This window comes from Penicillium concentricum (genome assembly GCF_028827145.1).
Source record: "Penicillium concentricum strain IBT 3081 chromosome Unknown utg000002l_segment0_segment0, whole genome shotgun sequence".
Classification (NCBI taxonomy): Eukaryota; Fungi; Ascomycota; class Eurotiomycetes; order Eurotiales; family Aspergillaceae; genus Penicillium; species Penicillium concentricum.
In genome coordinates this window covers 3,792,286-3,805,238 of record NW_026622755.1, presented here as the reverse complement: position 1 = coordinate 3,805,238, position 12,953 = coordinate 3,792,286, and the positions used below count along the sequence as shown (strand labels likewise).

Below are 12,953 nucleotides of genomic sequence, written 5' to 3'. Positions count from 1 at the left end.
AAAGACTACGATATATATCCACAAAGAAGTGAAGAAATATATCTCATTAATCTTCTTACTCGGTCTCTTCTGATTTTACTCATACATCAACAAAACACAAACCCACACCGTCCTCATTTCTTCTTCACCTCCTCCAAAACACTTTGCCTCCTAGCATCATTCACAACCCTTCCAACCTCCTTCACAGCCCACCTCCCCAGCACCACCGCAAGAATAGTAACAAGTACAATCCACCCAGCGGTTGGCACCAACGAGCGCGGGAAAACATTAAATAAGAAGGGATCAAGAATCAAGTCCACCGCCACGGGTGGAACATTCTGCATCAATGCCTGGTCTGTACTGAAATAATCTGCTGAGGCTTGCACATGCAGGAACAGGACCGAGTCACTGGTCGGCGCAGGGTCGAGCGGATCTTTGCTGCTATGCGGACTGGCACGGCGCGGGATGGAGTTTACTTGAAGACTTGCGTCTAGAGTTGCGAGCCGGGCTGCTGCGTACGTGCTCAAGGAAGTCAAGAGATTTTTATCTTCGATTTCTTTTGGCACGTAGGTGGTGAGTGTGAATGTTGTTGGTTGCTAAGGGGTTGTTAGTTGTTTTATATGTGGTAATGGGTATTATATATATCAAGAAAAAGAGAGGGGGGATAGAGGAGTGTAGGGAAGGAATTGGTGGATGGTCTTACTGTTGCTAGCCAGCACACTCGTACTTCATACCGCTGGCCTGGGTTCAGGTTTTCGAGGAAGAACCACGAGTCCGTACCGCCATGTGTGGCAGTCGTTGGGAATGAGGTATTGAGGCGAGTACGCACCACCGGGCTCTGTGGCGATAGACGCTCCAAGCCTAGATCGTCGAGATCTGGCTCCTCGGAGGGAACGGTTGCGGGTGCTGGTGCTAGGAAGATGGTCTTTTCCACGTTTGCTTGCGTCAATGCTGTGAAGAGAGGGAGCATGAGTCCCAGAGTGGGAAGGAGTTTGATATGCATGATGAGAGAGTTGATGTTCTGCTGTACAATATAGGCAGATTTTTAGGAGTGATGTTTTAGGTGTCTTATTCCCGGCTCATGACGAGATTCAGGCAGTTCACAATAATAGTGCTGGAGTTCAATTACCACTGAACATGCAATACTGAGGGAAGTATATACAGTACCGGGGTGTGTATATCTTAGAGTACTTTGATATGGTCGAATGGTGGTTCGAGGGGGGTCCTCCCCGGGTGGATCCGAACTTTCGATAGCTCCAACATCGGCCACCGCGCTGTCAACACCCCCTTAAAGGAAGTTGACTACATAGACACTCCTGGATGAACTTGACAAATCTTCATATTTTGAATCTACTATAGTTATTTAATGAAATCTGTTCTTTTCTAATAACTCCTATTGTCTGATCATATGTTTATCACGTGGCATCACGAGATCACTACGAGGCGGTCAGTAACCGCTGCTCCTCACCGAGAAAGAGCCAATCAAAGGACACAACGCGACCCAACGAACGGATCAACAACGAAGTTCCCCCCTGTACAGCACAGACGTCTCCTCCTCCACAACATTTCTGGTTGACTTTGTTTTCCTTTCCATCTTCTCGTCCATTCCTCCATTCTTCAGGTACGAACATCCCCGCCCCCTTCCATCGTGCATTTCCGTGTCAATTTGACCCTAACCGAGTTTCAGACCGCCGCGTTTGTTGTTTGGGTTTCCGTTTTCCCCTCCTGATTTTTTAGCCTGAAAAAACATCGACTCGATCACAATGAGAGAGATTATCAGTTTGAACGGTATGTCAACATCGTTCATCTATTCTGCTCGTCAGAATTGATACATTTTCTTCGCACGCGCTGACATGATCGTTCTCTACAGTCGGCCAGGCCGGTTGCCAGATCGCCAACTCCTGCTGGGAGGTAAATACCCACACCCATTGAGGGAGAAGTCTTCGGTAAACTGACGTCGATTTTTTTTTTAAGCTTTACTGTCTGGAGCACGGTATCCAGGTATGTTGAAATTCCAATCAAACTCGTGGTGGCGCCCAATCTTGACTCGGGCACCCGTACCCCCTATTTTCTTGCCGAGAGATAAACAACCCACGACTAACATGGATGATAGCCCGATGGATTCCTCACTGAGGAGCGCAAGAAGGCCGACCCCGACCACGGATTCAGCACTTTCTTCTCTGAGACTGGTATGCAAAAACTGATTTTTTTTCAATCGTCTTCCCCCGCCGTGATGTGCGAAATTCCAAAGCATGGCTTCCTAACATTCCTTCTTCCCACTTGACAGGCCAGGGCAAGTACGTTCCCCGTACCATCTACGCCGATCTCGAGCCCAATGTCGTCGATGAGGTCCGCACCGGTACCTACCGCTCGCTTTTCCACCCCGAACAGATGATCACCGGTAAGGAGGATGCTTCCAACAACTACGCCCGTGGTCACTACACCGTGGGTAAGGAGATGATCGATGAGGTCCTTGACCGTGTCCGTCGTGTTGCCGATGCTTGTGCTGGTCTCCAAGGTTTCTTGGTCTTCCACTCCTTCGGTGGTGGTACCGGTTCCGGTTTCGGTGCTCTCCTGATGGAGCGTCTGTCCGTCGACTACGGCAAGAAGTCCAAGCTGGAGTTCTGTGTCTACCCCGCTCCCCAGAACGCTACCGCCGTCGTTGAGCCCTACAACTCCATCCTCACCACTCACACCACCCTGGAGCACTCCGACTGCTCCTTCATGGTTGACAACGAGGCTATCTACGACATCTGCCGCCGCAACCTCGGCATTGAGCGCCCCAGCTACGAGAACCTGAACCGCCTGATCGCTCAGGTCGTTTCATCCATCACTGCTTCCCTGCGCTTCGACGGTTCTCTCAACGTCGACCTCAACGAGTTCCAGACCAACTTGGTGCCTTACCCCCGTATCCACTTCCCTCTGGTCGCCTACTCTCCCATCATCTCCTCCGCTAAGGCCGCCCACGAGGCTCACTCCGTCACCGAGATCACCTCCAACTGCTTCGAGCCCAACAACCAGATGGTCAAGTGTGACCCCCGCAACGGCAAGTACATGGCCACCTGTCTGCTCTACCGTGGTGATGTCGTCCCCAAGGACGCCCACGGTGCCGTGGCCACCCTCAAGACCAAGCGCACCATCCAGTTCGTCGACTGGTGCCCTACTGGCTTCAAGCTCGGTATCTGCTACCAGCCTCCCCAGCAGGTCCCCAATGGCGATCTTGCCAACCTCAGCCGTGCTGTGTAAGTTTTTCTTCTGATTCTTTTGCGTCCTGCAACCTGATTACAACTTTGGTACTAATTATGATATAGCTGCATGCTGTCCAACACTACCGCCATCGCCGAGGCCTGGTCTGCTCTCGACCACAAGTTCGATCTCATGTACTCCAAGCGTGCCTTCGTTCACTGGTACGTTGGTGAGGGTATGGAGGAGGGTGAGTTCTCCGAGGCTCGTGAGGATCTCGCTGCTCTTGAGCGTGATTACGAGGAGGTTGCCTCCGACTCCATCGAGGGTGATGAGGAGCTGGAGCCCGAGTACTAGATTAGCCGTGTTTTGTGACCGGTCTTCGTGACTCTTGGTTGTTTCACTTCTACGGGTTGGCTTGGGGACCAACACCGAGTCTAGAGGTTCGGTCTTCATGCGTCTATCGGGCTTCTTGCAAATAGAAGGGAACATAAGTTTTTGCTGCCAATGATTTTCTGGCTTTGTTGTTCGATATATCTTTAATATCCCTGAAGCAGCGATGAAATTTCCCCTCGTTCCATCCAACTTTCGGGTTTCTACATACGTATGTCATTGTTATTACTCTCTCAAGTTCTCCGTGGATCTCATAAAGTGTGCAAATCATAAGTAGGTTGGCCAACTCGAAGTGTGCTGTCTCATAGTCGGAGATTGAAGAAATGTTTTGGGCATCAGGGTTGATTATCATGATGCCGCATACATCTAGGTTTACACTATACGAAGTCTTGAAATGAGAGTCAGTGTATACTCCATTGACCACTTGTCGCGACTGGATGCATATGAATCAATCTGGTCATAGTAAGTACAATCGTCTGGTTGTAGGTTGTCTCAGGGGCCGTAGGGATTGGTGCATGACACCTGGACAGTAATGGCTGCTTCTGTCTCAGGGAGTGTAATACATGTACTACTGTCATCAGCCATTATCTGAAACATGTATTGGAGATTCCAGGGTTATTGTTGATGATGGCTCCATTTATGGGATAGCATGAACGTTAAAGAAAATGAAACATGTCAAGAGAACATCGGGCACTTGTTGAATAGATGCAATATAATTAGCAACATTTAATGTTCCGATAGAAGGGAATCCTTATAGTTTCTGTGTTTCCTTGTCCTTCGTTCATGCAATGTCTATAGTTCCGGAGTTGTCTACGGAGTATAGTATTCGGTTTATATCGGATCGTGCCTCTGGGTACATCTTACGGGGCAATGTTTTAGAGGGTTTCACCTTATACATTTGGCTTGCTCACTAGAGGCTTTGTTTTGCTCTTTATTCCTCTCTCCCCCTAGCTGGGATACCTTGTGGAAGTCGTTGTCTTTGATGTATACAGAACTGAGATTTGGAAACCACGCCAGTAACAACTAATTACCTTAGATAAACTAGAATAAAAACAAATATATCAATTGATAGAGACCAATATTTATCATCCTCTTTCAATTGTTATTTGGTAGTTAGAAACCCACACCCCCTGTCAGGACGAGACAACGTGTTGGGATGGGCGCTAGACGGACTGACCGCCTTGAGAACCCCAGGAACCTTCCTTACGACATTGACTCCAGCCACTTTCTATCATTCCTCTTGAACTTAATTTTCTTCCTTGGAGCTCGAGATTTATTCATACCTCGTGTCCTTATAGTCTCTGTCAAATACTGCGCTTCGCCCATGCTTGTCGCATATTCAGACTAAGCTGACAGCATCCCGTATCTCCAACTTGTCCCCCAAGGCCCCCAACTATTGTGAATTTATTGGAAGGCGGGGAGTTAAGCTCCTCCTAGGACACAGCAATGGCTGATACCGGTGAGTGATACTCAATACTTCTTGTCAGACCCAAAATGAATTGCAGGAGAGCTTCGGCGCACTTTAAGGAGATGGCCCGCCGACCTCCGTCATCACTACCCCCTCCCCTTCATACACCCGCGTTCTCTATGCGCAAGCGGAGCTGACGGATCACAATCTTCCAGCACAACGACACCCGAATCTCCACCTCACTCCGGAGGAAAAGCGCGTCTTCTTTCAGCTTTTTCAGGCTGCTGATACCACTAACCTCGGCGTCATTACTGGTGAAATCGCCGTTCCTTTCTTTGAGAAGACTCACCTATCTCCGGATACTCTCGGCTTGGTATGTGGATATAACATGGGCCTTGGACTGCGATAATGGGACTCGTGGCTAATTATTGGTCGTATAGATATGGCAAATTGCGGATAAAGAGAACAGGGGTCTCCTGACCCCGTCTGGCTTCGGTATTGTTCTGCGATTGATTGGGCATGCCCAAGCTGGCCGCACACCCTCCGACGAGTTGGCTCTGCAAAGTGAGTGATGTTACCATCGAATAAATGGAACGCATGCTGATCCCACATCTGCTTCATAGGTGGCCCTCTGCCTCGTTTTGATGGAATTGTGGTCGATACAACGGCAAGCATCCCGGAATCGGGAACCAAAAGCCCTCCACCTGGAGCGAATGGGCCTATTCGTGTTCCTCCACTTCAGCCGGATGACGCCAACAAATTCGTCTCGCTCTTCGAGAAGTCGGACGTCAAGAATGGGATGATCTCGGGTATGTAGCTCTTCAGTGCCTAGAAAGTGCCACTGCGTCTAACATGTCTGCTATTTGATCTATAGGTGAAATTGCAAAACAGATCTTCGAACGCGCCCGGCTCCCAAATGAAGTCTTGGGTCGTATCTGGTTTTTGTCTGACACCAAGCAGCGAGGTGCCTTGGATGCCACCGAGTTTACCATTGCCATGCATCTCCTGACGTCATATAAATCTGGCGCTTTGCGCAACATTCCAGCGACCCTCCCACCTGGTCTGTACGATGCGGCGGCTCGAAGGGGATCCGCACGGGCGTCTTTTGGGTCTCGACCCAATGTACCCCCCATCCCGGCCATTCCCCAGCAATTTACCGGGCCCCAGCGAACCACAAGCCCTATGAGCCAAGCCAATCGTTTGCCTTTTGCAGGCTCTCTTTCCGCTCAGGCCACCGGGGGTGACTGGCTGATTACCCCACAAGAGAAGGCCCAGTTTGATAGCATTTTTGAGACTGTTGACACAGCCAAGTTGGGACTCATTACTGGAGACCAAGCTGTCGCTTTCTTCATGAAGGCCCAGCTCCCTGAAGAAACGCTTGCTCAAATTTGGGACCTTGCGGATATCGATGCAGACGGCCAACTGAGCCGTGAAGAATTTGCTGTGGCTATGTACTTGGTGAGAATGCAGCGTAGCGGCAAGGAGCCGTTGCCACAAGTGGTCCCGCCCGCGCTCATCCCGCCCAACATGCGCCGCCAAGTCCCTGCACCGATGGCTGCCCCCACTCCTCCCCCGGCGCCCGCCCCTGCTGTGCGGACAGCTGCTGATGATTTGTTCGGCCTCGACACGCCCGCGCTGCCATTCGCCCAGCCTCAGATGCCCCAGTCGACCGGAGGCTCCAACAGTGCTTTCCAAACCCCAGGCTCGCCTTCATCTAGAACATCCCCTCAGACGGCATCGCACACCTTCAAGCCTTTTATTCCAACTTCTACCTTTGGCCAGAGCTTGCAGCCACAGATAACTGGTGCATCAGCTGGAACCCCGACAGGATTTCGCTCACCCCCACCGCCATCGGATGATCTCCTTGGTGACAATGATCCCGAAGAATCAAACAAGTTGACTAATGAGACCACTGAGCTCGCGAACTTGTCCAACCAAATCGGCTCTCTGGCCAAGGAAATGCACACTGTGCAGGAGAAGAGGACCTTTGCTGAACAAAATATCACACAAACTTCGCAGCAGAAGCGTGACTTTGAGGCACGTCTTGCACAAGCACGGTCAATGTACGAGCAAGAAGTTACCAATTTCAAGGCACTTGAGGAGCGTCTCAAGGCATCCAAGGCCGAGACGCAGAAACTGCAGCAGCAATATGCATTGTTGGACGGCAGCCGCCAGGATCTGCAAACCCAATATACGCAAGTTTCGACAGCCTTGGCTACCGATGAGCAGGAGAATGCTAGCCTTAAGGAGAAGATCCGCCAGGCCAATGCCGAAGTTGCCCAGCTTAAGCCGGTACTCGAGAAGGCGCGATCTAGTGCACGCCAGCAGAAGGGTCTTGTTGCGATTAACAAAAAGCAATTGGCCACCGTCGAAGGCGAACGAGACAAGCTCCAGGGTGAAATTGACGACCTGGGTAGAGAGACCCCACAGTATACCGACGAGTCTGTGACACCAGCCGGCAGTGTACCCGAGGTTGCAAGCCCTGCTGTGTCTACGGCAAGCCAAAACACAAACCCGTTCTTCCGTCGAACAGGCAGCTCGAGTGAACAGGCACGGTCCCCCGATGTTTCAAATGATCAGCAAAGGGCATTTGACAGCCTCTTTGGACAGTCATTCGCAGCTGCCCCTGCTGCTGGACCCCCACCCACCTCGTTCCGCTCCGAGTCGCCACAAGTTGCAGTCACATCTCCTGTTACATCTGCTGCTACGACCCCATCGGTCTCTCCTCCTCCTGGCTCTCTGCCTGGCGCATTCCCTGTCGGGCCCTTCTCTGAGCCACCGCCTCAGAGCCAGTCCCGACAGATGACCCCAAACTTCCTGCAGTTCAATGATACTCAGTCTGTGACTTCGTCTACCATGGTCTCGCCTCCTGCTAGTCGATTTGGTGGCCCTGAACCCTCTGGATTTGATACGCTTTCTCAGGCGGCTACTAGTGACTATGGACCTCAATCGGTGGCAGAATCTAGCGACTACAGTCGCGCACCAACCTCAACTCTTGGAGGTACCCCGGCACGGTCTCCGTTTGAGGAAGAAGGACAAGAGACCTCGGCTAGGTTCCCTGAGGTCCCAGCCGCGCCTGCCCAACAGCCCGAATCTGCAACATCCCCTATCGCCAAAGAGAGCGAGGTCGAAGCCAGCAAGGACCTAAGCTTTGATGAGCTGTTTGGCAGCAAGGCACACAAACGGTCGGAATCCCAGCAAGGTAATGACTTCGAGGAAGCGTTCGCTTCTATGAAGCCTGTACCTGGAGCCGAGCGGACAAATGGAGCTGCATCGGCCGGTCCATCTGAATTCCCCCCGATCCAAGAGCTACACCATGACGATGAGGAAGATGAGAGCTCTGATGACGAGGGTGCCATGGGGTTCGATGACAATTTCACGCCTCCTGCGCCAATTGCCAAAAAGGAGACCCAGCAGGATTCCATTGACGCTGCTCAACTGGCTGCTTTCCCTGTCCCGGGAAGCTCAAACAAACCCCCGTCTCCCGGGGCACAACAGAGCCCTCCAGGGTATGAAACCCCCAAGGAAGATAACGTTCACCTGCCTCCTCAATTCGATGGCCTTTTGCCCGAGCGCATTGATCCCACCGTGGGACCGGATGCGCCTCATTCTGTGGAGCACACCACTGGGGCGCCAGTCGTAAGCAACGAGACCCAACGGGATTCTGTGTCGGATGCTGCAATCCCACCCGGTGGAGCGAAGGTGGGAGGACCGGACTTTGAGGCAGCCTTCGCAGGAATGAACCTTGCACCCGCCGTTGAAGCAGATGACGATGACGACGACGAGCCGCTGAGTCACGAAGCCAAGAACACGACCGACTTTGATTTCTCTTTCGACTCCCCGTCCCAAAAACAGCAGGCTGTCTCCGGTGCCGATGCTAGCCAAACCAGCTCCTCCCAGTTCTTCGCTTTCGACAACAACGTCCATGCATCCGCCGCCCCGCCTGTTGGATCGCCCAACGAGGGAGAGCCAAAGCCGGCTTCGCATGAATGGGACGCTCTCTTTGCGCCTCTTGGGAACTCCAAGCCCGACGCCGGCGAAGACTCGAACGGAGCGAAATCCAAGCAGCCTGGATGGGCTCTGAAAAATGACACTGGCGAAGATGACCTCATCCTTCAGCGACTGACCGGCATGGGCTTCACAAGGGATGAGTCCTTGGATGCCTTGGAGAAGTACGATTACAACCTTGATAAGGTAGGCTCTCTTCCGCATTAGGTTTAGCACTCATACTAACTGAAGACCAGGCTGCGGACCACTTGACTTCGAAAACTTGATTATGACACCCTCCCTTCTTCTCACTGCACATATCTCTTACATACTTCTTGTTTCTGCGCCTATGTCTCTCATTCCATGGAAGCCCTGGATCTGATGACCAATCTCTCAGTGGCCTCCTTTGCATCGATGTTTCCCTCCGTTTCTCCAGCGCTGTGTATATCGTTTCCTTTCATTTTCTTTCCTTATGTTGCGACCACATTGGTCTCCTATGGATCCAGCTCCTTGCCCAATGTCATTGGCTCGGAACTGAGGATTTTGGTGTGTTGTGTTTGTTGTCTTTGCCTGTGTAGTGTAGTTTACAATAATTCATAATCGAGTTAAATATTTTCATCTCTCTTGGCGTATCTACAAGCATACGTACACATCGGATTCCAGGCCAACCCAGACCTTGATGAATACACGATTCAGACAGCTCACAAAAGCAAAGTAAACAGCAAGCTCCATCTCGTAGTTGAGGTTAGTTACTTTGTACCATTCGGCTCAGAACCCACGTTAACTTCTAATGCTGTCTGTGTCCCATGAGTGTGATCATAAATCGCGCTGCTCTTTGGCTTTCAAGACCCATGTCCATAGTTTTGAATTTCCAATGAACATGTTCGCATTTGGAAAACGATTCAAATGCGGTTTAAAGCGAAACCCCCAATTAGATACCACCGTGAGATTTTGTGCCACAGTGAAATCGATGGCATTTCCAAAATAATCTTTCTCCGATCTGCGGGTCTTAGAGATAGGTTGGTCCTCCGCCTGCATCTCTTCATATAGTCTTACATAATGGGGTAATTGTCTCTGCGAGGTGATAAAAGTCTCAAGATCGTAGTCAGGATGGACTGTATTCCAGAGGGTGTGGAAAAGACGCAAATCATCGGTCGTAACAAAGGTAAGAAGTCTGATAAGACACCAGGAGAACTCGCTATCCTCGAGAATAGCGATTGCATTGGAAGAAAGAAACCGCCTTTCTTTATCACAATTTGGGCGGGAAGCCTCCTTATATCCCTCTCTAAAGACCTTGATAAGATCCTTGCTGAGTGAATCTCGGGATTGAGGGAGCCCAGGAGGAGCCAGTAGGATCGCAAGCGGGACTGAAGAACAAAATGACCAATCGATTATCGATGTGATGTTGAAATCATCGTCAACAAAAATATCGTTGACGCTTAGATCGGGGTGATGGAGAGGAAACGGATTCGGTAAAGTGTGTGTTAGGTAGCCACTTGTCCGTTGGACAATGAGATCTTGGAGAGCATCCGCGGCAAGGATGTAATCCAACCGATTCTCTGCGGAATCAAGCTTGTCCCCAATAGCCACAAAGCCGTTCCAAAGATCAGAGGCATCCCGATGTGCAGCATCATTTTCGTAGTCCTCGCGAGAAGGTATGGGAGCAATGAAACAGTGGGGCGTAAGACGTAGACACTCTGCATGCTGTGTCATGGCACCTCTGAGACTATTGTAAAACTCAGATTCTGTCGTAAAAGGTCCACGAGGAAGTTCATCTAAAGAATAACGTTCGTGGAGAATATGGCCCCGGGACATACATTCTCCTATCTCGATATTGTTGTTTTCTTCGAAAAGCGAGCCAATGCGATCGAAACGAACTTGAGCAAGTTTCCATGTAATTTGGCCTAATTGGAACATTATTTTCGCTTTGTCGGTTAGACTTAGACGGTCTACTGAGGAATTGATTGTCCAAACATTTTGCAGAGGCCATCCTTGCGCCTTGCTCATCAGGATATAGGGAACGCCAATTGGATGATTAGAGGAGGCACTGTTTGAATATTAGTGGATATATCAAAACATTTCTATTATATGATTCTACCTGTATGAGTAAACCTCTGTGATGGGAATATCCGTAGCCTGTCTGAGGTACTTTAGGGTTGCGGCCTCACTCGCAAGGAGTTTCCCGCTCAATTCACTCGGAAATTGACCGTAGCCAGATCTAGGTGACCGCATGATCCACTTAACACCATCCTCAAATTGGACAGTTACTGCCCAATCGAAACTACCACTCATCGGCTGTTGACTTGAGTCGCAAGAACAGTGTATCTCGTTCCGGGATGCAGTCGCCAAGCTGCAAAGAGCATCAATATTGAATGTGGCATAGCAGAAAATAACAGTGTCATCTGTATTCTCGCGCATAGTACGATTGTATGGTAATATTTGGAGCTTCCAATATCTCGAGCTGTTGAAAAAGAAAATGAGCGAAGATAAATGTGGGCATTGCTGTGACTCGAAATGTTTGTTTCCACATTCATGTACCTTTACACCGCCTATATTCTACATTTTGTGGTTAATCTTCTTATCCTCCTAGCTACAAGGAAGCAATATTTAGAATACATCCAAAGAGTATCTGAGAAGACTGCTCAAAAGACTGCTCAATAGACTACCGTTACTTGGGACCTTGGAACCTTGTGAGGTTGGAAAAGAAGGTTGATGGGAGTCAAGAGGCCCAATTAGGGTTGAATTCCATGTCAATTACTGAGGATGAACTAGAATTCTCAACACGATGGAATTTAACAGGTTAGGTTTCCTTCAAATATATTCTATATCGCACGCCTCAGAGGTCAAAAACACAGAATTTGCTGTAGTCGCGAGAGTCGCTGCTGGAGTTCCATTTCCAAGCACCTCATGTCCTCTCTTGTAGCAGTATCGGGGGATTGTAAGACAGGTCTATTTGATTTGGCCATCAGATCTTGCCATGGCGAGACAGTAGAGCTTTCAGCGGATAGGTATAAACCAATCGCTTGGTTCTGTCGCTCGATGAGGTAAGAGCATATCTGCACAATAGAGACGAGCTGAATATCACCCAGTACTGCCCTATCCGCCTGATTGCTTAGTTTTGCATCATGCTCGAGAATATCTAATACTGAGATATAAATATTCATGAGTGAGGAATAACAGCCGATAGAGAGATGACAGATGACGTTGTCGAATGGATTGAATTCCATCGGCGATGGTATAGTGGTCGTGAACATAGCTCCAACATTCGGGTGTAGATCTCCTAGGATTTCTAACATAAACTGCGAAGCCGAGAAGAGATAGTAAAGCATACCACCAGGCGTTTTGATATCGGGCTCCTGTGTTGGTTGACCATTTGGAGATCGTGTCGACTCGAATGAACTGAAGCCAGTAGAGCCGTGGGCAAGCCACAAGGCAACCGAATCAAAAGCAGTAGCATCTATGAGTGGCTCACTACTGACACAAACTCGTTCATGTCCAGGTTGAATTGAAGATCGTGATGGGCTCGCGAGCTCTTCGGCTAAGCGACACAATCTCGAGAGACGAATGCTGAGTTGGGAAAGTTGCCCAATGACGACATCATAATCAGATCCGCTACTGCTAGCTTCACTAATAATACTTCGCACATCAGTATATTGAGATTGTATCGCCCTGGGAGATGCGGGTGGAGGTGAAGTTAACGGTGGAAGTGGAGTTGACGGTGGATCATGATCTGCATCGATAGGCTCGTACACGCTTGGTCGGCCCTCGGGTAGGGCGAAGCTATAGATACATTGTACATGTTTGCGCTGGCAGCGTATGCATGCACCTGTATTTTCGATGCCGGTACGTGTACATCGCAGCTTCTGACTATGGCAACGGTCGCATGAGTGACGTATGGGTGTTTCCACCGTTTGGCGCGGCATGACCAATGATTGAAAATATAAGTCAAAGAGTCTCTAAAGCAGAGATCTCTTGTCTTCGAGGGTTCGCGCAATTTAGAAGT

The 12,953-nt window shown here is 49.8% G+C and overlaps 5 protein-coding genes across 5 annotated transcripts; 2 read left to right on the top strand and 3 right to left on the bottom strand.

Annotated features, from left to right (window-relative positions):
• Positions 1–113: 113 nt before the first annotated feature.
• On the bottom strand, positions 114–982 carry N7517_005066 (uncharacterized protein; the record flags this gene model as incomplete). Its single annotated transcript, XM_056722796.1, has 2 exons — positions 114–575; positions 683–982. The coding sequence occupies 2 exons, from the start codon at positions 980–982 to the stop codon at positions 114–116; spliced, it is 762 nt and encodes a 253-aa protein (XP_056579046.1).
• Positions 983–1,471: 489 nt separating this feature from the next.
• N7517_005065 (tubulin alpha chain) lies at positions 1,472–3,601 on the top strand. The gene is made up of 7 exons (XM_056722795.1): positions 1,472–1,600; positions 1,667–1,767; positions 1,850–1,890; positions 1,954–1,980; positions 2,093–2,168; positions 2,267–3,221; positions 3,291–3,601. Exons 2-7 carry the CDS (start codon positions 1,743–1,745, stop codon positions 3,517–3,519), a joined length of 1,353 nt encoding a protein of 450 aa, XP_056579045.1. The 5' UTR covers positions 1,472–1,600; positions 1,667–1,742; the 3' UTR covers positions 3,520–3,601.
• Positions 3,602–5,001: 1,400 nt separating this feature from the next.
• N7517_005064 (EF hand domain protein) lies at positions 5,002–9,237 on the top strand (the record flags this gene model as incomplete). Its single annotated transcript, XM_056722794.1, has 6 exons — positions 5,002–5,014; positions 5,083–5,336; positions 5,404–5,527; positions 5,587–5,772; positions 5,838–9,157; positions 9,208–9,237. 6 exons carry the CDS (start codon positions 5,002–5,004, stop codon positions 9,235–9,237), a joined length of 3,927 nt encoding a protein of 1,308 aa, XP_056579044.1.
• A 529-nt stretch (positions 9,238–9,766) lies between these two features.
• On the bottom strand, positions 9,767–11,368 carry N7517_005063 (Aminoglycoside phosphotransferase; the record flags this gene model as incomplete). The annotated part of the gene is made up of 2 exons (XM_056722793.1): positions 9,767–10,997; positions 11,049–11,368. 2 exons carry the CDS (start codon positions 11,366–11,368, stop codon positions 9,767–9,769), a joined length of 1,551 nt encoding a protein of 516 aa, XP_056579043.1.
• A 425-nt stretch (positions 11,369–11,793) lies between these two features.
• On the bottom strand, positions 11,794–12,873 carry N7517_005062 (Zn(II)2Cys6 transcription factor domain-containing protein; the record flags this gene model as incomplete). Its single annotated transcript, XM_056722792.1, has 1 exon — positions 11,794–12,873. One exon carries the CDS (start codon positions 12,871–12,873, stop codon positions 11,794–11,796), a length of 1,080 nt encoding a protein of 359 aa, XP_056579042.1.
• Positions 12,874–12,953: the final 80 nt, after the last annotated feature.